The sequence below is a fragment of the Rana temporaria genome, chromosome 2 (assembly GCF_905171775.1).
Source record: "Rana temporaria chromosome 2, aRanTem1.1, whole genome shotgun sequence".
Classification (NCBI taxonomy): Eukaryota; Metazoa; Chordata; class Amphibia; order Anura; family Ranidae; genus Rana; species Rana temporaria.
In genome coordinates this window covers 139,872,111-139,897,630 of record NC_053490.1, presented here as the reverse complement: position 1 = coordinate 139,897,630, position 25,520 = coordinate 139,872,111, and the positions used below count along the sequence as shown (strand labels likewise).

At 43.3% G+C, this 25,520-nt stretch overlaps 1 protein-coding gene across 1 annotated transcript in view; it reads left to right on the top strand.

Moving 5' to 3' along the window:
- Window positions 1-23,337, top strand: part of TMBIM6 (transmembrane BAX inhibitor motif containing 6) — a 41,786-nt gene extending 18,449 nt beyond the window's left edge. The window contains exons 3-10 of the mRNA XM_040341209.1: window positions 1,831-1,939; window positions 2,226-2,346; window positions 4,168-4,216; window positions 7,355-7,452; window positions 7,536-7,615; window positions 8,221-8,321; window positions 17,588-17,663; window positions 21,517-23,337. Of these exons, the coding sequence (XP_040197143.1) occupies window positions 1,831-1,939; window positions 2,226-2,346; window positions 4,168-4,216; window positions 7,355-7,452; window positions 7,536-7,615; window positions 8,221-8,321; window positions 17,588-17,663; window positions 21,517-21,540 (658 nt within the window). The 3' untranslated portion in view covers window positions 21,541-23,337. The remainder of the gene's footprint in view (window positions 1-1,830; window positions 1,940-2,225; window positions 2,347-4,167; window positions 4,217-7,354; window positions 7,453-7,535; window positions 7,616-8,220; window positions 8,322-17,587; window positions 17,664-21,516) is intronic.
- The last annotated feature ends 2,183 nt before the right edge of the window (window positions 23,338-25,520 follow it).

Genomic DNA, 25,520 nt, shown 5'->3' with positions numbered 1-25,520 from the left:
CTTTTACATTTCCTGTTGGTAATAAACACTACTTAACCACCTCAGTACCGCGCTATAGTTGAAAAATTTCCTCTCAGAACATGCTCACAGATCAAGGTAAAGGGCCAATCACAGTGGCCCTTTACCATGTGATCAGCTGATCACATGTAAACAAACTTGTCGGTTATCTGCATTCCTTTTCTCACGTGCTGTCACTGTCTGAGGAAAGGAGAGCCATTAACCTGCAAGCCTGACGGCACATTTACGCTGATAATCGGTGCCTAAATCATTAGTGAAGTCCCATCAGTGCCGCCTCATCGGTGAAGAATAAAAATTATTTGCAAAGTTTTTATAACAAACTGAAAAAAATTATATATATATATATATATATATATATATATATATATATATATATATATATATATATATATATATATATATATATATATATATATATATATATATATATATATATATATATATATATATAATTAAATACCACCACAGGAAAGCTCTATCTGTCTTGGAAAAATGGTAAATGTTATATATGCAACAAAAAATTTAAAGTGCAGCGCTTCAAGTGAAAAACAATATAGAACAAGTTCAGTGTCTATATCAGTGATGGCGAACCTTGGCACCCCAGATGTTTTGGAACTACATTTCCCATGATGCTCCACTACACTGCAGAGTGCATGAGCATCATGGGAAATGTAGTTCCAAAACATCTGGAGTGCCAAGGTTCGCCATCACTGGTCTATATCAAAGCCTAATGTCCACGAAAGTTCAGTCTAATCTACCAGCAAGAAGTCTCAAGAGAAATAATTGGATCGCTGTTCAAATACACCATTCTGTGATATGCGTGAAATAAAGCATACAGAGAAGTGTAGCTATCCACCATGTGAAGCAAATGGCCATTTTTGTGATTCTGCCACCATCTTCGCACTTGCCAGAGGTACATGATGGTCATATCCATCATTCTCCCAAAATTAGTTTGGTATTGCAGGTCTCCACACACTCCGTTCCAGTGTGACACAGTACTGCTTAAAACACGGCCATAAACAAACTCGCCACACAGAGCCGTATATAGTGTAGTATTTATTACATCCATGAATCTAATTTTTATATAGAAGCTGCAACATACCTATGAATGAATAAAAAAACATATATAGCGCTGCACATGCGAACTGAATCGCCTCAAGGCGCTTGGTATCCATTTCCTTCTAATTTTGGCCTTCAGAATAGGTGGGTCTTGAGGTTTTTTTTTTCAACATATTGTAGAAAAAACAAGAAATTGGCCAAAACTTACTAAAGTGGCAGTCACTACTAAAGTTACTAAAGTGCTTTCCATCGACGACCGCGCAATTGTCGTTCAAAGTGCGAGGACTTGAAGCTAAAAATTGGCCTGGGCATGAAGGGGGTGAAAGTGCCCAGTATTGAAGTGGTTAATTTATAAGCCATGACTTCATTGAGGTTGGCAGGCAGTGAATGGTCTGTTTGTCACAATTACAGATCGATCTATGCCCCCCTATTTTTTTTCCCCAACACAGATGTTCGCAACTGCATGAACAGTGAAAGGTTCGTTGCCTTTTCTGTCAGGGACAAACCAGATATAGAGATTTTTACAGTAGCACTTTTTACCACTAGCAATGGAGAGCGCTTCTGAGGGTTCCGTATACTTTGTTAGTACATACGAAGTTGTCTTATGTGTGTTTGTTTTTTTTTCTCTGTACAACAGCTTTGTAAGTGAATGGAAAGGTGGTTCTAAATGACCCCAAAGTTTATTTAATTTTAGTGAAGCGAGCAGTTAAAGTGCATAAAAATTAACATGGTGCATGTGTTTTTGTATTGCAGTTCTCCCAGCACACGTCAGCACTTAAAACAGGTGTATGCAAGCTTTGCTCTTTCTTTGCTGGTTGCGGCTGCTGGCGCTTATGTCAACGTGGTCTTCAGGTTTCTCCAGGTGAGCGATTTTTATGAAAAAAAAAAAAAAAAAACTTTTCTTCTTTCTTCTTCTCCGTTGCCAACAGCATCCAGTCATGTTCTGGCTTTCATTGTCTATCCCAGTAGGAATTTTCTCGTGTGTAGGGTTATAATAAGTCTGAGTGAGTTATAGGATGTAACAGGCTTTATCATTTTTGTTTTTAACTTTGATATTGAAATGTATTAGAAAATATTTCTAACAAATTCTATTTTGGGGGCAATAGTGTCAGTTTTTACTATTGAATCCTTGCTGTTTTCCTATACAGGGCAGTTTCATGTCCTTTGCAGGCTCATTGGGCATGATGCTATGGCTGATGATGACCCCTCACAGTAGAGAGACTGAGAAGAAACGTCTAGGAATCTTGGCTGGATTCGCCTTTTTCTCTGGTGAGCAATTCTTTGATTTATTTCCTGTTTAACAATATATTTTATCTACTTCTATATTAGACTATTATATAGCCCAGACAGTTCATGCAGTACTGTACACTCGCATCAGTATCTGCCTTTAGGCTGGGTTCACACCGCATCCAATTCACATAGCGGGAGAACGTGACCAGCTCTCTATGGAGCCAGTTCACATATCTCCGGGCGGGGGCAGTGGTGCGCACTGCGTTTCTGTGCGTCTTTAGCTCAGTTTCAGGGCCAAAATTGGACATTCTCAGTTCTCCCGTGGTTCGTCCCTGAACCAGGGAATGGGGACGCACAGTGTTCCTGTGCGATCTGCAGCTGTGCGATCTGCAGCTGTGCGATCTGCAGTGGTGCGTGCTAGGGACAATTTAGAAAAAAAACTGTTAACCTACCAGCCTGTGAGAAGAAATTGGCATACCCCGGAGGCAACCCCACAGAACAGGAAGAACATGCAGGCTCTGTGCGGATAGTGGAGAGAGAAAATCATCATGGACTGCCGCACTGACATTTTTTTTTAAATAAAATTTACCTAATCAAAGGATAAAATCCAAAAAACTACAAAGTAATCCAAAAATCATGTAAAGCACAGTCAAAAGCAAAAAGTGGATATACAGGGACAAATAGCTGACGCGTTTCACATCTTAATTTGATGCTTGCTTATATCCGTGCAGATAGTGTCTTGGTTTGGCTCTGAACCAAGGACCCCAGTCAGAATTGCTAACCACTAAGCCACTGTTTAACCTGCAGTGGTCTTTTATAGGGTTTGGGATAAACTTTCTTATAACTTGTTCTTGTATAATATTTTTATATTTAAAACCTTTAAATTCTTATTCTGATGTGACTTTAAATAGTCTGGATCAAGCTTGTCCAAACAAGGTATTCGATTCACTAACGGATGCACCTGCTAGGTCTGAACTCCATGTAGCGCCGGTTCTGTAGCAGGATTGGGACTTCCCATCTCACTCCCAGAACAAAATGAAGTCAGGCTAATCCCTGCTCAGCCATTCAGAGGATGCATTGTATTTCATCAATGAATACAGGGAATCCACATGCTGAGATGGAGAGCGTGACCTCATGCGATTTTCATTGATGAGATACAATGCATCTTGTGAGTGGCTAAGCATGCTAATATAATGCAATCAGTATTCCAGCTCCTAATTAACCATAAATATCCAATGGGGTGTCCTGTAACTGTTCACATTCCTTTTTATTTATAGGGCTTTGTTAAAGTGGAACTTTCCCAAAAGGGGAAGTTCCGCTTGTTTGCAACCAACCCCGGATGTTCAGTGTTAAAGCATGGCTAAAGTCTGCAAATTCTCATGAGGTTCCATGCTGGCGCTAAAAACTTTTACAGGTGCTGGGTCTTCAAACATCCTCTTTGACTGGCACGAGATGATGTAACTTTTGCGGAGGTGAAGGAGTTTGTTCACCCCAGCACCATGCCAAGTATGTAGATTGAGCTGCGCATATGTGGCTCAGTATACATTCTAAAGTAGACTGCAAATGGGCAGTTAAGGTGTGCTCGCATTTTTTTTTCCACTTTATCAGTGCAAGGTCTGACAGTGGGCAGAACTCCCAACAGCTTTTGGGTAACCTCTGCCCAGGACCTAGAGTGATCCTTTAGACCAGGAAAAAATATAGGCTTTCCATAGTGGGTTTGCTGATTTTATAAATTCAGGATGGAATATTCCGGTTTGTGCAGAAGCCCAATCACCACAGCGCTTTATTAAAAATATTATTGTAAAACATTTGTGAATGATTTCTGTATATTGAATGTATTTCTCCATTTCCTTTTTACAGGCATTGGTTTGGGCCCTGCTTTGAATCTTTGCTTGGCTGTTGATCCCAGGTATTTACATTGTCACTATGTATTACAGGTTTTGACACACCTTGCTGAGTTCAGGAGATTAAGTAATGGACACTGCAGTCTGTTGTAAAACTGGAGGGGAAAAAAATTTCATTTTTTCCTGGTTTAGGTTTGTTTGAGGAAGGTGTCTGATTACTAGTGGCAACACCAGTTTTTATAAATCGACCCCATTTATAAAAAAAAAGCATAAAGCACCACAAGACTTGTACAGGTCATAATATGACTGCTTTAGTATATAATTACTTCACTTATCAGGGCTGTGCTGGGAGATTTTGGAGGACATGTGAGCAGAGTACAGGTTAGAAAGATTTAACTATTTTTTTTCAATAGTAGCTTCGTACATCACTGACTCAGGATGAATACTGTACACTATCAGGCTCTGCGGCCAGAGCACACACATTCTAGGGAAAGATTTTGTCAATCACGGAGCCCTGGTTCACACTAGCTGCATTTTCTGGCACTAACACCATCCGAATTGGTGCGACGCTGCACCGATTTCAAAAGGTAATTTCTGTACTACTTTTTGCGATTTTGCCATGCGATTTTTATGTTGACATCTGTGCAGAAACCTGCACAGATGTCTATGTAATCAGTCAAAATTGGGACTGCCAGCGGGAGCGAAATCGTGCGAGTTCAGCTGAACTCACACGGCTTCATTCCCGCAGCCCAGTGTGAACCTGGGCTGAATGCTGCATTTCAGATTTTACAGCAGAACCTGCATAGTAAGAAGGCCCACTATATATTACGTAGATCAGTGGTTCTCAGCTCTGTTCTCATTATCAAACTTATTTTATGATATTGGGATTTTTTTTTTTTTTGTATGCGGATTATACGGTAATACAGAGGTATGGTTATGCAAGTGTATTAGGATTTCCTTGTCAGACATTTGGTACAGCCGATTGCATTATCCTGCACCTGTGGGGGGATGAAGCCTTTCTATGCTCAATGCTTCAGTTGTGCCGCAGGTTTAAAGAAACACCGAGGTCAGTGTGAAACGCACGCATCACCTCCTGGGTTCAGACACTGAAGTTTATTTACTAAAGCTGAAGAGTGCAAAATCGGGTTCACTTTTGCATAGAAACCAATCGGCTTCCATGTGTTATTGCCAAAGCCAGTAACATAATGGGGTTAAAACAACTAAAATTGTCCCTTTATAGTACAAAAAAGCAAATCGCTACTGTAAACATTACTTTCACTGTCCCACAGTAAAAAAAAATTAACCCCTTACAGTAGCGATTATTTGCTCTTTTTGTACTTATTTTTTTTAACCCCATTATGTTACTAAACATCTCAGGCCGGGGTCACACCTCTGTTTTTTGGTGCTTTTTGCAGAAACACACTACAGTTCCTTTTTCATGTTTTCCTATGGGACACGTTCACATCCATGATTTTTTTTCCAGCTGCTGCGTATTTGGAAAGGGCAAATAGTTTTTTTTGGTTCAATATACTTGAATGAATGAATGAATGAATGAATGAACTTATATAGCGCAGCACATGCGAACTTAATCGCCTCTGGGCGCTTGTTGTTCCTGTCTCCTTTGGTATCAAAAGAGATGAGTCTTGATCTTTCTCCTGAACGTCAAGTGGTTCTCCTCCAACCGAATGCTGGTTGGTAAAGCGTTCCATAGTCTAGGCCCTTGGACCGCAAATCTCCTTTCTCCTTTCTCCTTTCTCCTTTAGACTTGTATCTGGAGGAAATTTTGATTGGTGGATCGCAGAACGCGATTGGGTTTATGAGCTTTTATTTTTTCGCATAGATAATGGGGAGCATTCCCATAGATACATCTATACGTTGGACAGAGTGCTTTAAAAGTGATTCTGTCTTTTACTGGTAACCAGTGAAGGGTTCTCAGTGAAGGTGAGATTGATTCCCAAGGTTTTTTCCCAGTCACAAGTCTAGCGGCCGTATTTTGAACGACTTGTAGACGAGCGATTTGGTACTTGGGGAGTCCGAGGTAAAGGGCATTTGCATAGTCCAATCTTGAGTTTACAATAGCTCCCACCACGACCGCTATGTCTTCCTTGGGAATAAAAGTAGTAAGTCTGCGTAGTAGGCGCAGCAGATGGTGAGATCCGCTGACTACTGACCCGATTTGTGCATCCATTGTCATGTGAGAGTCAAAGATGACCCCAAGACTTTTGACTTTGGCGCTAGGGGTGATGATTTTGCTTCAATGAAGAAGCTGCAGAAAAGCATGTAATGTGTTTTTGCGGCAATTTGTGTTTTGTAATCTGCCCAACAAACAAATTGCCAGTGCATCTGGACTGTAGTGATTGCTCACCTGAAGTGGCGTCTTCGTTGTTTGAATCGCAAGTACCCCCAACAGGCCATGTTTGCAGGTTTTCCTTTATCTGCACAGGTGCTTTAAATTCGACTCAATGGCTTGGTATTTTGGACAGCTATTTTATCAAAGAGAAATTCCCAAAACATGGCCTGTTCAGGGTACTTGAGGACAGGGTTGAGAACCACTGAGGTAGAGTAAGATTTATTGTATAGTTAGAGTGACACTTTAAAGCGGTAGTAAACCGCAGCTTGTAGAAAGGGGGGGGGGGGGGAAATCCATCCCATACAATGACATAATGTGCTAGTATACTAGCGCATTCTGAAATACTTACCTTCGAACGAAGCTGACAGGGCCTCCATGTTCCCCCAGTCTTCCCTTCAGGTCTGAGTGGCTGGGGCTGCTAATGATGATGTTACTCCCACGTGCGGGAGCCGTTGGATCCGGCACGGAAGGTCGGCACTGAGGGTCCGGCATTATATGCTTGACCTTCAGAGCGCATGCAGCGGTGATGTCACTGGCTGCATCAATCTGTCACTGGCTGTACCTACAGGTAAGCCTCATTATAGGCTTACTTATAGGTACAAGTCCAAAAAAAAAAAAAACTTTACTACCTATTTAACTTTTAAATAAAAAAAATAAAAGTGTAACTGATAGACTGCATATGAATGATGCAAACAGTTGAACAGAGCAGACTAAGGTTGTAGTGTGTGATCTCCAGCAACCCAGATAATGATATTAGAAATCGCCTGTTTCTATGTAATCCATAGCTGAAAGTCAGTCCATTTTAGACATATAACTGCTCTGAGACTTTTTTTATTTTTTTCCTTTTATCTAGCATCATTCCAACTGCTTTCCTGGCCACTGCAGTGATTTTCACCTGCTTCTCTCTCAGTGCTCTGTATGCACAAAGACGCACTTATCTGTACTTGGGAGGTAAGTGTCACCCTGTTTCATGTAATGATGTGTTGCATGTCATGAAGGGTCTTCCCAATGTAAATGTGTTGTTTCTTACACAGGTGTGCTGATGTCTGTTATGAGCCTCCTTTTACTCTCTGGATTGGTCAATATTTTCATTGGATCAACTATACTTTTAAAAGTGAGTTTATGTATTATGAGACTATAAAAGGTTGCCTTTATAAATTTAGTTATGTGACCAATTCTGACTTTGGGTGGTATGTAAAAGCATCTAGTGCAGACCAAACCGCTTCTGTGAGAAGCCAAAGTGAAAGGGGGGGGGAAAAATGCATAAAAAAAACAAAGGCTTGGCAGAATGTTGGACTCTTCACTTGGCCTGTGCTGTAACATGATTTTAGGTGATCCAGTAACATGGTTTCCTATGGAACACATTCTGTAGAGCAAATCTGCAGAAGCGTTAAAAATGCCTAGGTGTGAATTAAGGCTGTGTACTTCTGTGTGTTATACCTGTTAAAGCTGTTGGCACTAGAAAGGGTGTGCAGTGGAATCCCTAGCACCTTATTGCAAAAGATGCTTTTGATGCAATGTGCTCCCCTTTATTAATCCAGCAAGTTGGAATGTTCTGCAGGAAGTATCCAGATTCAATGCATCAAATTCTGTTAATTGTTTTTTATTTCTAAGTAGAGCTTGTGATGCTGCTGCTTTTATGGGGTCCTATAGTGAATTGATATTGGTCTTGTTTGCTGTTTCCAGCCTTTGCTAATACAATTGTCAATTCTCTTTCAGTTTCACCTGTACGTTGGTCTTCTGGTCATGTGCGGTTTTGTCCTATTTGACACTCAGCTTATCATTGAAAAAGTTGAGCATGGAGACAAGGACTATGTCTGGTAAGCATTATAACCATTTCCATATTAAACTTTCTGGCTTCATAAAATCTAAGAATTGTTAATGCCATCACTGTAAGCCTGAAGTCTAGCCTGTGTGTTTTTGGCTTGCTTCTCCTATGGGCCACAGGCTTGCAATTCCTTCTGCTGAAGGGCTGAAGTCCGCTCTCTGCTGACGTCGCAGGAATCGGTCCAGGCACTGCGTCATCGCAACAATAAAGTCTGGATCAGCCAGCTGCCTGGGCTAATGCACTTCTGAGCCTGAGATGGCCGCTCCCCGCCCCTCCACAGCTCAGCACTCCAGTAAGTGCAGGGGGGCATGGCACAGAGTGAAGAGCTGCTGTTTGACAGTCAGCAGCTCTCTGCTCAGGTAGCTGTGAGAACCGAGCCATCAGTGATGTTTGATCGCTTGGATCTCGGTACAGAGACAACGGGGGACAGATGCAATGTCAGACCGATGCTACATCCACGTAAGTATAAAACTGGGGAAAAAAAACATCTCTCTTAATCAGTTGTGATAGATGTTGAGTGGGATTGCAAGGCACTTGTCCATGATAAATACTGTACTGTGATTCGTTCCCACTCATGCCGATCACTGGGTCCTGACCTGTGATTGACTACCGGCGATCAGCTCTGAGCTTCCAGAACACAGCTCTGAGAGTGTAAACGGCACAGTGCTGTGTTCAATGATGGGGATCTCATTGTTTGTTCATTCCCTGCTAAGTAGGGAGTGAAAACAACTAGATCCCCAGTAACGGCAGTACACACAAACACTTGTAAGACACGCGTTTAACCCCCTTTAATACCACAAAAGAAAACTTTGTGTGAAGAAAATTTTACATTTTGTTTGGATACAGCATTGCATGACTGCGCAATTATCAGTTTAACCACTTGTCGCCCATGCCAATTCTGACACGAGACCCTAGTGAATAAAATGGTAGTCACTAACTTTTTATCTCGAACGGTATTTGCGCAAAAGCATGAAAAAAACTGTAAAGTTAGCCCAATTTTTTTGCATGATGTTGCACTAAGTAAATAACCTGTCATGCTTTAAAATTGCACACACTTGTAAAATGGCGCCAAAATTTGGTACTCAAATTGCCATAGGCGCCGCTTTAATTTTATATATATATATATATAATGTGTGTATATGTGTGTATATATATATTGTATATGTATGTATGTATGTATGTGTGTATATATATATATATATATATGTGTGTGTATATATATATATATATATATATATATATATATATATATATATATATATATATATATTGTATATGTATATATATATGTATGTTACCTGTTTAGAGTTTAAAGGAGATCTAGCACTAGAATTATTGCTCTAACGTTTGTGGCGATACCTCACGTGTGGTTTGAACGTCATTTACATACGTGGGCGCGAACTACGTATGCGCTTGGTTCTGTGCGTGGGGACAGGGGCGCTTTAAATTTTTGGTTTATTTTACTTTTTCTATTTTGACACTTTTTTTTGTTTTCCTTATTCCTTTTACAAGGAATGTAAACATCCCTTGTAATAGGAATAGTGCGTGACGGGTCCTCTTTACAGTGAGATCTGTGGTTTAATAAGCGGTCAGATCTCGCCTCTAGTCTGGGAAGCCTGCACAAAAAACAATCCTGGCTTCCCAGCCAAGGCGGCTGCATTTTTTTTTTTTTTTTTTTAAATGCTGTGGAAGTCAGAACATTGCGCCCGGCCTTCCAACATGGACCGTTTTTTTTTTTTTTTTCTTCTTCTCTTCTCTGGCCGGCCGATCGTACGGGCGAGCCAGGAGAAGCATGCATGCACAGGTGACTCCTGCAGCATTTCCCTCCATGTGCAATTCTTCAGCTCACTACTGTGTGGTTGGTACACTTCATCCCCCCCCCCCCACTGTGTACACTGCCCCAGCTGCTCCCCGGTATATTGCTCATTGTCCCCCATCCACACTGTATACTTTCCACTGCTGCAGGGGCCCATGCAGCCTCCCTGTCACTAGGGGTTGCACCAGGGGGGTGCTACAGAACTCCCACCAATATTGCTGGCACCTCCATATACTGCTCCCCCTTCACACTGTATGCTGACTTACTATATACTGCCCACTGCTTTCTTCCACTGTATATTGCAACCCCACTGTATAATGCTTCAGGGGTCGCAGTTGCGTCCTCCCGACCATGCTGCAGGGGACCCATGCAGCCTCCCTGTCACTTGGACGTGGGGGTCCTACAGAACCCCCAAAAATATTATTGGCACCCATTGGCAGATTTACCTGGGTTGCAAAGGTCACACTTGTGACGGGACCCTGGCATTCCACCACCATGGAGGGTCCCACAGCTGAGGGACCTGCAAATGCTGGGTTGGGTTACCGCCTACTCCTGCAGGGGATCTGCACTGCTCATTCTAAAATGCCCAGGCCTATTTTTTTTTTTTCCACTAGACGATTGGAAAAAGTTACTCCATTTCCCCGTTGCGAGGTCCTTGGGGACCTCACTAGGGGAATCCTGCTGCAAAATACACTATTGTAGTCAAGGTCCCGATCCACCATGCAAGCGCAAATGCTGTTAAGCAAAAACCTCATGTTGCACTCCTACTCCATCAGGTTTGTAGGTGTATACTGGGCTTTTGGGCACCAGGCCTCTGTTACCTGACTGGAATGCCACCACCTGGTCTTGTGCTTATACTTATATTTCTTTATCGTACATCACGGGACACAGAGCAGCATAGCCATTACATATGGGTTATATAGTGCACCTTCAGGTGATGGACACTGGCACTCTCCGACAGGAAGTTCCCTCCCTATATAACCCCCACCCATAGTGGGAGTACCTCAGTTTTTTCGCCAGTGTCTTAGGTGTTGGTGCATTGAAGAGCTCTGCCTATAGTTGTCCTCTGGACCAGGGCAAGCTGACCGGATCCGTCCAAGGTGCTTCATAGCCAAAGTGGACGGTACCCGGGCCCCCAGGTCCTGGAGGGGGTTTTGCCTATAACGCTTCTCCTTTGCGAGAGCTGGACTCTGGGTTCCAGGACTGGTTTCCTGCAACCAAGTAATTCCTGTTGCCAGCAGTGCTATATAGGTCCAGGAGTGTGGTGTTCCTAATCTGGACCCCGGTACCTGAAGGTCTATGACGTTACCCACGTTTTAGGGGGAAGATTGGGCCTCTTGCAGTTGGCAATACCCTGCGGCGTGGAGAAGGTAAGAGGGGGCCTGCGGAACTTGGTTTGTCAGCAGGCCCCCACAGGGGACTCTGGGTTTAGCCCGCTTTATGCCTCTGTGCATGGGCGCCTCATTCCACAAAGTCTGAATGACAGGATGGTTTCTATGTACCCATTAATGTTTCCCCTGGCTGGTTCTGGTAGACGGCTGCATACCATAAGGTTTACAATAAGAGCTGCTATTGCGCTAGGGGGGGTCACTTGTGTAGCATGGAGGTCTTACCATCCGCGCAGCTACATAGCTCCCCCGTAAGCCTGTTCGGGCGTCTCACTCCCCTGCAGCCCACGTGTGTCTCTGCTCCTCCAGCAGCGTCCGGAACGGGCGCGCGCACGGTGTAAATAGACGCGGCGACGCTGCGTGAGGAGGCGGAGTTTTTTCGGGGCGGTCCCTCTTCCTGCTCTGAGAGCCTATATTAGGCTGGCAGTCGATCTGGGTCGCCGTGGGACACGGAGCAGCGGCAGGTTAACTGCGTGAGAGCAGTACCTTGCAAAGGGAGAGTGACACCCGGTGGTGGATCTGGTGAAGTACACGTTTTCTTAAAGAGCCTGCGGCTCGTTTCTTGTTTAAAAGGCCGGTGTACTTGCAGCAGTCTGAGCCTTGCTACCCACGGCTCTATCCCAGATCAGCATAAAGGTGGCTTTACTTAGCTCATTTTGTGTGAGTTGCAAGCCCTTGGGGCGTTGTATTGTCCATCTTTATTAGGTTATGGGAAGTTTAATAATCTAACAGCACCCTAACCTATTAATTTTTTTGACACTTTCAAAGAGGTGTTTTTGTGTCTCTGCTGATTAAAACAGTCAGTGGTGTTTAGCGGAGTACCTTGGGTTTGTATAGATGGCTCCTAAGGGCGCGGGAAGCTCCAAAAATGCTAAGGCTACAAAAAAGCAGAAGGGTTCCCCATCAGGTTCGGAGGATCTTGGCCAGACCTCTGCAGTGCCTTCCTCCCCGGACAGACCAGAGGTCGTTAGCCCAGTTGAGCCTTTGGGGTTGCTAGGTGCTACGGCTGGCCCTACCCAACCAACTCCCTCCTTTGTTACGGAGGAGATGTTAGCCGCCACCTTACGCGGATTTGAGCAAAGGATGACTGCTTTATTAGCCGCATCATTTCCCGGGAAGAAACGGACTAGGTCCCCTTCCCCTAGGGTCGACTCTCCAGATGAGGAGGTCCTTTCCCAAGAAGAAATTGATTTCTTGGCGGAGCAGGGGGATGACCCCCTGGAACAGGGTTCGGAAGAATCCACAATAGAGGAACCGTTCTCAGCCTCTCAGGCAGAGAGACTATGGATACAGTCCTTAGCGGACATGGTGCGGACGGCATTTAAATTACCCTTGCCTGAACCTCAGGCTACCGTATCCTCCCTTGGTTCCTTAAAAGCTCCCCAAACCAGTGCGGTTTTTCCGGTCCATCCCTTGCTGAGGGACCTAATCTTTCAGGATTGGGCCAAACCAGATAGGATCTTTCTTCCTCCTAAGAGGTTTTCAGTTTTATATCCTTTAGAAGAAGGGTTTTCAAAAAAATGGACTGTCCCTACTGTGGACGCAGCCATTTCATGTGTCAATAAGTCCTTGACGTGTCCGGTAGACAACATTCACATGTTTAAGGATCCTGTCGATAAAAGGCTTGAAACTCTGCTAAAATCTTCCTTTGCCACCGCAGGGGCTGTAGTGCAACCAGCGGTAGCCGCCATTGGAGTATGCCAGGCATTGAAGGACCAGGCCAAACAGGTTCTAAGAGACCTTCCGGCGCAACAGGCACAGGACTTGGCTGATCTGCCTAGGGCATTATGCTTTGCCGTAGATGCCATTAAGGATTCCATCCAGCAAGCTTCTCGGTTATCCTTATTCCTGGTTCACATGAGAAGACTTTTATGGCTAAAAAATTGGTCGGCAGAGACTCCCTGTAAGAAACTCTTAACTGGGTTTTCGTTCCAGGGGGAGAGGTTGTTTGGAGATGATCTGGACAAGTATATCCAGAAGATTTCCAGTGGCAAGAGCACTCTCCTGCCTGTTAAAAAGAGGTTTCGAGGGCCAACCTTTAAGCGCCCAAACTCTCCAGGTCCAGGTCCCTCACCCTCCCGGCAGTATCGACGGCCTGCTGGCCGTTCACCCGCAAACAGACCGCAAGGGCAAGCTTCAGGTATCAAGAAACCGTGGTTTCGCAAACCAGTTAAAGCTGCCCCTAAAGCGAATCTGTGAAGGGACGCCCCCACTCTCTCGGGTGGGGGGAAGACTCCGCTTTTTCTCGGAGCTTTGGGAGGCCAGAATCTCCGACGAATGGGTTCTGTCCTCAGTGGCTCAGGGATACAAGCTGGAGTTTTTGGGGTTTCCCCCTCCTCACTTCCAGGAGTCCAGGCTCCCAAGCGATCCAAAGAAAAGGGTCTCGCTTCTAGCAGCCCTAGATCGCCTCTTAGATCAACAAGTGATTATGGAAGTACCATCTCAGGAGCGCGGACAAGGATTTTATTCAAATCTATTTATAGTCCCAAAGCCCAACGGCGATGTAAGACCAATATTGGATCTAAAAACCCTGAACCGTTATTTAAGGGTTCGCTCCTTCCGTATGGAGTCCATTCGTTCAGTGATGGCCGCCCTACAGGGAAAAGAATTTCTCGCATCCATCGACATCAAGGATGCATACCTGCACGTGCCAATCTACCCCGGCCATTTCAGGTACCTCCGGTTTGCCTTAGGCCATCGGCATTTTCAGTTCACGGCCTTGCCCTTCGGGCTAGCCACGGCTCCCCGGGTCTTCACCAAAATCTTGGCCCCGGTGTTGGCCAACCTAAGATCCCAGGGGATCCTGGTTATGGCTTATCTAGACGATCTATTAGTCGTCGATCTTTCAGTAGCCAGCCTAAAACGGGCAGTTTGCTTAGTGGTAAATTATCTAGAATCCCTGGGTTGGGTTCTAAATCAGGACAAGTCGGCCTTGCAGCCCACAAGAAGGTTGGAGTATCTTGGGTTAATTCTAGATACTATGCAGCAGAAGGTCTTTCTTCCCCAGTCCAAGGTGGATTCTATAAAGGAATTGATCCAGGTGGTTCTAAGCCGCGCAAGGCCAACAGTTCGCCTGTGTATGCGCCTCTTGGGCAAGCTAGTGGCCACCTTCGAGGCAGTGCCCTACGCCCAGATCCACTCCCGAAAATTGCAGAAAGCAATTCTCGCAGCTTGGAACAAGAGAATCCAGGCCTTGGATCTTCCCATATCCCTGTCCCAGGCAGCCCGTCAGAGTCTGTGCTGGTGGCTGGTCCCACAGAACCTTTTGAAGGGAAGGTCGTTCTGTCCAGTTTCATGGAGGATTGTGACTACAGACGCAAGTCTTTTGGGGTGGGGCGCAGTCCTGGACGGATTGACCCAGCAAGGGAAGTGGTCAAGAGCAGAATCGATCCTGTCGATAAATGTTCTGGAGATACGAGCAATCCGGTTAGCTCTAGTTGCATGGACAGATGTATTACAGGACTCCCCTGTGAGGATACAGTCCGACAACGCCACGGCTGTGGCCTACATAAACCACCAGGGCGGCACCAGAAGTCAAGCAGCCCAGAAGGAGGTGGACCGGATCTTTGCTTGGGCAGAGTCCCATGTTCCCTGCATTTCAGCAGTGTTTATCCCCGGGGTGGACAATTGGCAGGCGGATTTCCTCAGCCGCCATCAGATGTCTCCGGGAGAATGGTCCCTCCATCCCGAGGTATTTCAGGCCATCTGCCAAAGATGGGGAGTCCCGGAGGTGGACATAATGGCCTCCAGATTCAATACGAAATTGACCAGGTTCGTGTCACGGACAAGGGATCCATTGGCCTACGGGACGGACGCCCTAGTATGTCCTTGGCATCAGTTTGCACTGATCTACGCCTTCCCTCCGTTACGGATGCTACCCCGTCTTCTTCTCAGAATTCAGGTGGAGCACAAACCAACGATTCTAGTAGCCCCCGCGTGGCCCCGGAGGCCTTGGTACTCCTTAATAATAAGGATGGCAGTGGAAGAACCTTGGGTCCTCCCGTTAAGGCCGGACCTCCTCTCACAAGGACCGTTCTTCCATCCTGCCTTACAGGCCCTAAATTTGACGGCCTGGCGGCTGAATCCCTAATTCTTAGAAACAGGGGCCTCTCTGGCCGGGTCATTCCCACCCTGATTAATGCAAGAAAGCCAGTCTCTAGGCTTATATACTATAGGGTGTGGAAGGCTTACATTACATGGTGTGAGGCTAAGAGATGGCATCCCCGCAAGTATGTCATTGGGAGAATCCTGGAATTCCTACAATTAGGAGTAGAAAAGGGACTGGCTATTAGCACAGTCAAAGGACAGGTCTCGGCCCTATCCATTTTCTTTCAGAGACCTCTGGCCTCTCACTCCTTAATGAAGTCTTTTTTGCAGGGGGTCATTCGGATTAACCCTCCGATTAAAGCTCCCCTATATCCTTGGGATCTAAACTTGGTTCTCTCGGCTTTGCAAAGCCAGCCCTTTGAACCGCTGTCTGAAATCCCGCTGGTCTTGTTGACTAGGAAACTAGTTTTTTTGGTCGCTATGGCTTCCGCCAGAAGGGTATCAGAACTGGCAGCCTTGTCATGCAAGACACCGTACTTGATTGTACATAAGGACAGGGTTGTTCTTCGACCACATCCGTCCTTCCTACCAAAGGTGGTATCTAGCTTTCATTTGAATCAGGACTTAATTCTTCCGTCCTTTTTTCCTGAACCTTCTTCTAAGAAGGAGAGACTCCTACATTCCTTAGATGTGGTTAGGGCTGTTAAGATTTATCTAAAGGCCACAGCCCAGATTCGCAAGACTGAAGTCTTATTTATTCTGCCGGAGGGACCTAAAAAAGGTCAGGCAGCGTCTAAAGCCACCATTTCCAGGTGGATTAGACAAGTGATTGTACAGGCCTACGGCCTGAAAGGTAAGAGCCCGCCCTTGTCGATCAAGGCTCATTCCACAAGAGCCGTGAGCGCCTCTTGGGCAGCGTATCACCAGGTCTCCATGGCCCAAGTCTGCAAGGCAGCGACCTGGTCGTCGGTTCATACGTTCGCTAAATTTTATCAAATGGACGTTAGGAGGAACGCTGATTCAGCCTTCGGGCAGGCGGTTCTGCAGGCCGCAGTATAAGATCCTCTTGTCCTATGGCACCCGCTGTTTTTTTCTGTGCATGGTTGTTTTCCCTCCCCTCATTTGCATTGCTTGGGGACATCCCATATGTAATGGCTATGCTGCTCTGTGTCCCGTGATGTACGATAAAGAAAAAGGGATTTTTAATAACAGCTTACCTGTAAAATCCTTTTCTTGTAGTACATCACGGGACACAGAGCTCCCACCCCTCTTTTGGGGAATTTTGGGATGCATATTGCTTGCTACAAAACTGAGGTACTCCCACTATGGGTGGGGGTTATATAGGGAGGGAACTTCCTGTCGGAGAGTGCCAGTGTCCATCACCTGAAGGTGCACTATATAACCCATATGTAATGGCTATGCTGCTCTGTGTCCCGTGATGTACTACAAGAAAAGGATTTTACAGGTAAGCTGTTATTAAAAATCCCTTTTTTACCAGGTGGGTGTCCAATCTTCTGCAGGTGCAACTTTTGTCCGCAAAGTTCTTGCAGCGGCAATCTGAACTTGGGGCTATGACGTCTGTTGTTGGGCCTGTTGGCACCGTTCAGTTTTTTTCCCAAGTTGCCCAACTTTTCCAGTCCTTGCTTGGGAGCATCCCGTTGTGTAGGAATAAATTATCTGTATATAGGAGCATACAAATAAGTTAGAAATTCCTCTTTTTGTGTTAGTCTGGTTGCTGGGAAACAATGGCTTTTATTCATGGCAAGAAAAGGACTTGTGTCCCATGTTTTTCTGTTTGTGAAGCTAATGATATATTTATTCACTTTAAGTTCTAGATTTCTTTTTCTTTCTTCTGTCAGCGCAGGCATTCTTTAAAGTAGATTGTGAATGCCAGTGTACAAGAGTAGACTGTTAATAATTAAATATTCTTTGGTCTATTCAAAATTGAAAATGAGAATCCTGGCCCATGGAGCTAACAGTCTAAAGCTTGTGTTTTTGTCTTTACAGGCACTGTGTAGATCTGTTTCTTGATTTCATTGCCATCTTCAGGAAAATCATGGTTATCCTGGCCATGAACGAAAAGGTATGTAGTTCTGCATGATGGACCTTTTTTTAGTTTTCTCCTCTAGAAGTTCAGTGTTTTGCAATGGGCAGCAGTACTGAGCATTTTGTATGTGTGCGCTGTACTGCGTTTCCTTCATGCTTGCAGTGGTAGGAAGTGAGCAGGTATACAAAAATCTTAAAATGCCACCTTGTTACCATCACTTTGTTTTAACCAGTTGCAGAGTCTGGGTGTGCTAGACACACCCCAATAAAGTAATTATTGTGCACAGGGGGTGTCTAGTACATCCAGTCCTTCTCTGCTACCGGGATCCCCCTGTCTAATTACATGGCAATTTAGCTTTGCTGAATCCTAGCTGAATTGACAGTACACAGAGAAGGTCCCAGCAGCAGGAGCTGTGGAAAAAAAGATTAAAAAAAAAATGCTTGGCCTCCAATACAAAAAGCTACAATGAAACATTGTTTTGTTTTCGTATCTTTTTTTTTTTTTTTTCCATTTACAGATGAAAGGGATGAAGTCTGTTAAAGCAGCCTGACGAGCTTAAATTAAATATTCCTCTGTTGAACCCCTATTAACACTTTGCTCTACATTTTTATAATGCCCGGCAACTGTAAAACCTATTGCATCAGTTTTCTGGAACTCATTGAAGCTTTGTGTGCTGTGGGACTTTTTTTTGTGTGTTTGAACGGTTGTACCTGTTTTCAAATTACATTTTGCGGTAATGAAGAAACAGCCCAGTAATACTTTATAGATCCTGATTATAGCCTAGTATATAAGGTTACATTTACCAAAGTAATACGCCTGGCCTGGGAATAAGCATATCCATGGGACCAAAACTGAGGCTGAAGTCTTATTTACATATCTTTATTTAGCTGTAGGTCCCCAAGTATGAGGGGTTGGGGAAACTAGGTGGAAGTGTATTGATAAGGGGAAACGAAAAGGAGTAAGGCTTTGTTTACACTTGTGCGATTTTTAGAAAAGTGTCCTGTACTATTCTGTTGCCATTCCAGTGTGATTTTTGGCCCCTGTAGAATATGCAAACCACGTCCAAGTTGCATTACATAACCGCACTGACAATTTGGATCAAAATCTGATTGCAGCAGTGTGAACCTAGCTAAATTGTGATGAAGAGGAAGGGGCAAGGAGGATGACCAAGGGTGAAATATAATTGTAAGGCGATTATGTGGAGACCAAGGTTAGAGGCCATCCCTCTGGGGCCCAGTAGAATTTTGTATTTATAGTGACAAGTGAGCTCTTATTACACCATCAGAACTTAGATTTGTAATCCAATCCATGAGTTTCCTACTTTAAAGAATTCCCTTTGGCATCATTCATGGGGGGAAAAAAGACACTTGTGCAAGTTAATGCTGTTAAAAAATATGTGCCTTTTTTTTTATGACCAGGAGATGACTTAAGCTTTTTAAGCCCTCCTGTGCCTATCGTTTCCCACACTAAGCACTTCCTATTCCAGTATTTCTTATGGATTCAGCACTTTGGGCATGCTAAACCTGCCCCAAAAATCAAATCATCATTGTACATAGGACATATGTAGAATGTCCAGTGTCTCTGCCCTACTGCTGGGACTCCCTTCCCAGTATACAGTAACTGTCAGCTTTTCATCAATTTAATCACTGTAAACTCAGAGAAGGTGTCGGCAGCTGTCAAAAAAAAGCAGTCTGAATCAGTGTTTCATAAACTGTACTGTTTATGATGAAAGATACAAAGTAACGTAATGGTATTGATTTACTAAAACCGGAGAGTGCAAAATCTGGTGCAGCTCTGCACAGAATCCAATAATCTATGTTGAAAACCATACATGGCTGCACCAGATTTTGCACTCTCAAGTTTAAATCAACCCCAGTGTTACTTTATGTATTTTGTTCATTTGTGTGCAGATCAAAGGGATGAACTTCCATCTGCATATAATGTTGGTTAAATATTCAATGTGCAGAGATGCGGGGGATAAGTGTGAGATAACTGTAACCATTGGGGGTTTTAGCAGGCTGATGGGCACAAAAAAATAATACATTTAAAATAAAATGTTCTGCTGTTTAACCACTTATTAACTCTTAACTTTCTCTTATAAGCCCTAATTAACTCCTTATTCTTCACTCCATTTAGGCTGGGTTCACACATGTGCGATGTGGGAACAGCACAATTCCTTTGCAGGTTCCTGCATCGCATGTCTCTTGCAGGCAGTTCACACTGCCCTATGCGATCCGCTGCGGGTGTTAATACAAAGTTAATGACACAACCGGATCGGATCGCAGTGCGAACTGTCAAATGGTGCAGGAATCGGATCGCATGGGTGTTCACACTCATGCAATCCATTTTTTGCACGGACCAAAAAAGGGTCCTGCACTATTTTGGTCAGAATGCGATGCAAATTCAGCCATGCGATCTGTATGGTAGAATTTGCATCACAGACTTTACATGCGATGCCTGACATTGCAATAGTGTGAACCCAGCCTATATTCTCTTTATTTTCTTGCTGATTTTTTTTTTTTGTTAGTATTTTTACACATTTTAACATATTTACACATTTCCCTTATAAAAAAAAAATATTGAAGACTGCATCTTGAAAAAGCTTTGTTTTTGTCCTTTCCTTTAAAAAACGAAAAACTCTGCATTACCTTATCTTTAGCAATGACAAAGATATCGGTGAATAAACGGGTTCATAGCAGAAATGTAAAAATGTATCTGGTCCATAGGTTTAAACAGGTGTGAGAGGTTAAGACTATTTCTGATCATGCATGGTATAAACTTCATGGACTGGGCCAAAGTATTCACTAAAGTTGCTATAACCTTCTTGCCTCTTTACACTTTTATTCACCTTTTTGGTTATTGGTTAACTCCTTTTTAAAAGATGGAGAGATGGTCTGCATAATAGCAAATCATGCAATCAGTTTGTCTTGTACAGCTGTGAACACCTAAAGGGGTTGTAAAGGTAAAACATTGTTTTCCCTAAATAGCTTCCTTTACCTTAGTGCAGTCCTCCTTCACTTACCTCATCCTTCCATTTTGCTTTTAAATGTCCTTATTTCTTCTGAGAAATCCTCACTTCCTGTTCTTCTGTCTAACTACACACAGTAATGCAAGGCTTTCTCCCTGGTGTGGAGAAAGCCTCTTGAGGGGGCAAGCAGGCAAGTCCGGACACTCTACTTGCAGAGAAAGGAGCTGTGTTTTGGTGGGCGTCTTGACACTCCTGCTCGCCCCCTCAAGAGGCTTTCTCCACAACAAGGTAAAGGAAGCTATTTAGGGGATTTTTTTTTTTTATATACCTTTTTACAACCCCTTTAACACTTAAAATATAATCCTGTAAGCAAACACTTTTTAGTATCACATTTTGTTCTTGCTTATTATAAAAGACCAACATATTATATAGTACAGTGCATTCAATATGATGGTAGTGTGTCACTAACAGACTTTCAGATAAAATCTAGTATAGACTGATAAGGGAGGAGATGAGGGCCCAGCAGTGGCTTCAGGGAATAGTTGGTTACTCGGTAATAAATAGCTAGGTTTAGAGAGGAAGGTGGATAGGCAGTTTTCTTGAGGTGGAAGTTGAGGGTTTTGTAAACCTTTTATAGTGGTGGGGGAAAGTCTGATGGGACCAGGAGTAGAATTCTAAAAGACAGGAACTGCATTATAGAAGCTTTGTGGTGAGGGCCTGAGAGGGCAATAGTTGGTATAATAGAAAAAAAAAGTTGGAGGGCCTGACATTTAACTTAGATTAATTTTTTGCCTGATCTTAGTAATCCGAATGGTTGTTTGTACATCCATCCTTTTTGTACTCTTTATTGCACAATTCAATAAAAGTATATTCATTGCTGTGAGCTTGTGTACTGATTGTGCTTTCTATTATTTTTTTTAGGAGAAGAAGAAAGAGAGAAAATGAAGACAAGCCATGCTCCAAAACAACTTTTCCATATTCTGGTTTTTCATACCTTCTCTGGCTTTTTTCCTAAGGCATAATTAAATGTTTGGGAAGCACTTCAGTTTTCTTTAATTTTTTTCTGTCTTTTTGTTGTGTGCTTTTTTTTTTTTTCTCCCCCCTCCCCGCCCCTACAGTTTTTTTTTTTTAGTTTTTGTTAGGTTTTGGAAATCGGCAAAAAACAAATCTTATTTTTCATCATTATGCACACATTTTAAACATTAGAATGGGCAGCAAGATATACCACATGCTCCTGTACATGGCATAAGCTGCATAGCCATGCACACTGCTGTATTGGGCAGTTACCTTAATATCCCAGTGTGCCTGAAAAATGTCTGATGCAGATTTTGTACAAGTCCATCTGTAATAAGGAACTGCAAAATGCAGTAACCCATAGCAACTGGGTTTCAATGTTCTGTATTTTTATGAATGAAAAATGAAGCTGGATTGGTCCCTGGGGTTATCCATACTCGCTGCTCATCCTATTTCTTGTTAGATTATTGGGCAAGTTTAAAAATCTAGCAGGGAGACGACCACTTTTGGCATTTGCACTGTGTCTTGAACACAAACCCATTGAGTGTGTGCATCAGCTATATGATGCTTATGAGAGCATTTCTTGAATCGCTTGCTCTAAAGTGTGACATACAAAATTACAATTAAGGGGAGGAGTTTAAGCTTTCCATTGCTGAATTTTCATCCAAACAGACCAGCTTAAACTATTTTATCTTGCCATGTAAAGGAAACTATGAGACCCTTCTGAATTTAAGTATATTGCTGTAACCTGCTAACATAGTCAATGGGAAACAATCTGTACACATCCACTTTATAGAAAGACTTCAGAGAACTTGGTGCTCCCTCTACTGTGAATGGACTGATATAGGCCCAAACGCCTGGCGGTGTGCAGGGCGACTGGCTTGTAGGATTTTCATGTCTCTCCTGTTTTCTGCCAAGTCTTGTGTTTGCTCAATGATTGAGTTGCCATCCTAAGAAGGAACTAAGAGTCGTTAAGTGCTGGATTAATGTTGGTACAGCCCATTCCCTGGCATCGTTAATATCCTGGCATTATTCATTGCCCAAGATTATATGTTTAACACTGAAGATCTGAAGACACAAGCTCTGCTTTGTGTCCTCGCTTCTTATGTGAGAAATCCAATCCTTTTTAACCCCTTGCACAAAAAGTATTGAAAGCTGTAATTACATGTAAATTGCATTTGAGTAGATAAAAGTATGTTTTTGCTTTATGGGAGTGAAAGTATATTGTAGTAATGTCTGCAGCTATAAACCCTGTCCCCTTGTATCTAAAACCCCTTATTAGGATAAAAAAAAAAACAACCTCCTTCATTTACATGAATTTGACTTCTACTGCCTGGATTTCAGCAACCAGTTCACGCACTATGCATCTCCTCTTCCAATGTAGAAGATGAGCAGTAGGAGGTCTCAGAATTTGTGCAAGAAGTTGGAATAAAGTGTTACTCTTTCCTTATTGCCCCACACCCAGTCTCTCTCCTTGCCCCTGCATGCTTTTAGGGATATGGCAAGTTGCTTTAGAAACAGTGCCAAGAATTACCTTGAGGATAAAAAGAAAATTCTATGTGAAAATGTATAACGTTTTCATAATAACTTTATTTTATAGTGCAGTGATTTTCTGATTGCTGATATAACTGCGACAGTGAGCACAGTGACTTTTTGATTGAAATATGAAAAAAATTGATTTAATTTGTACAAGTTCTTAAAGTACTAAAATAAAAACTACGGATAACACATTGTGTTTTTTATTTAACATTTGAGTCAGTTTGTTACACTATACATTGTATATACGGATGTAAAATAAAAGCCCTTGCAGGATTGTTTCAACTGGTACTAGCAATATAAATTGCGTATTACATAAATTGGGTCGGCATTCTAAAAAAAAAAAAGATTAAATAAAAAAAGCTGCTTGCTTCTGATTCTCCATGTGACCTAAATCCTTGGTGCATTTTGTGTGCTTCATTACGTGAGGGCATGTGAATGGAAGCTAGTATTTTGGGTCTTGTAATCCGTAGCAGCTCGACATTGTGGTCAATGATGTCATCAAACTTTTCATTCACTTTCACTGAATACAATGACATTAGAATGCCGGTACACAGCTCCTGTGGGTTCAGACCAAGTGACTTAAAGCTGGGGGAGCCTTCTGTTTACAGGTGACAAGTCCATTGTCGTTCTTTAGCACTGGTCAACCTCAGCAATGTCGGTCTGTGTGACTAAGGCTGGGTTCACACTGCCGTGCTGAGCAGCTAACGGCATGGGTCCAGTGCGTCCCTGTTAACCGTTTTTCAGGTCTGATTTTGGTCCTAATTTTTGGCTAAATTCAGACCAGAATACACACAGGACTCCTATGCAATTCGCTCTGCAGCTGTCCTGGAGCAGTGTGAACTGGCTCCAATGAGAGCTGGTCACAATCACCTGACATGTGAATTGTATGTGGGGAAACGCACAACCAGTTAAATAGTGTGAACCCAACCAGAAGGCCCTTCACTGGTAACTGTATGGAATTTAATACATATGATTGCGTTGTAAATAAATTGCATTTTGTTTTTTTGTTTATTTCACTTTTACGTGCAGACCCAGCTGACCAGCAACACTGATCATTACAGGGAGTGAGTGAGTGAAAAACTTATATAGCGCTGCACATGCAAACTGAATCGCCTCTGGGCGCTTGTTGGCCATTTCTTCTTTGACCTCAAAAGAGATGGGTTTTGATCGTTCTCCTCCAACCGAATGGAGGTTGGTAAAGTGTTCAAAAGTCGAGGGCCCAGGACAGCAAATCTTCTTTCTTCTTTGGATTTGTATCTGGTTTTGGGGATTTGGAGTAAATTTTGGTTTGAAGATCGCAGAACGCGATTGGGGTTGTTGTAAGCCTTTAGTTTTTCGCATAGATATTTGGGGGCATTTCCCAAATACATTTATGCGTCAGACAAAGCGCTTTGAAAGTGATTCTATCTTTCACTGGCAGCCAGTGAAGGCTTCTCAGTGAGGGTAAGATTGATTCCCAAGGTTTTTTCCCAGTCACAAGTCACACGGCAGTATTCTGAACAACCTGCAGGCGAGCGATTTGGTACTTTGGGAGTCCGAGGTACAGGGCATTTGCATAGTCGAGTCTGGAGTTAACAATTGTTCCCACCACGACTGCTATGTCCTCTTTGGGAATAAATGGAATAAGTCTGCGTAGTAGGCGCAGCAGATGGTGGGATCCGCTGACTACTGACCCTATTTGTGCATCCATTGTCGTGTCAGTGTCAAAGATGACCCTGAGATTTTTGACTTTGGTGCTAGGGGTGATGATTTTGCCCAGAATGGGCGGAGGTGTCCAGGTTGTTGCCGGTTGATTCTTTCGATTAGCGTGAAACAGAAGTTCTGTTTTCGATCCGTTGAGTTTAAGATAACTCTTTGTCATCCAGTTCTCTATCAAAGAGAGGCAATTCTCTAGAGCGAGATGATCCTTTTTGTTGCAGGTGCGATTACAATTGTGTGTCATCCGCATAAGAGTGGTAGAGCAGCTTTTGGCTGCTAATGATTTCAAAAAGGGGGCGAAGATGGATATTAAACAGCACTGGGGACCCTTGAGGGACTCCGCTTGACACTGTGCGTTTTTCAGAAGTGAATGGTTGGACTTTTTTTTTTTTTTTTTTTTAAACCTGTTCTTTTATTTATTTTTGTACTATAGGTATACAATTTTTTTAGGAGAAGAAGAAATACGTGTTTGATGCAGTAGAAAGGACCACCGGCGCACTATGGGTTAGCTAAAGAGACACTGACCTAGTGGTAACTGCAGCAGACTCCAAAATTGCATCCTTAACTGATAAATGATCAGCTGTTAGCGGGGTTCCCCACTGAGAGCTGAATGTGAATAAAATAAATTCATTGCTGACAAAAAATAAACGGCGTGGCATCCCCCCCCCCCCCTC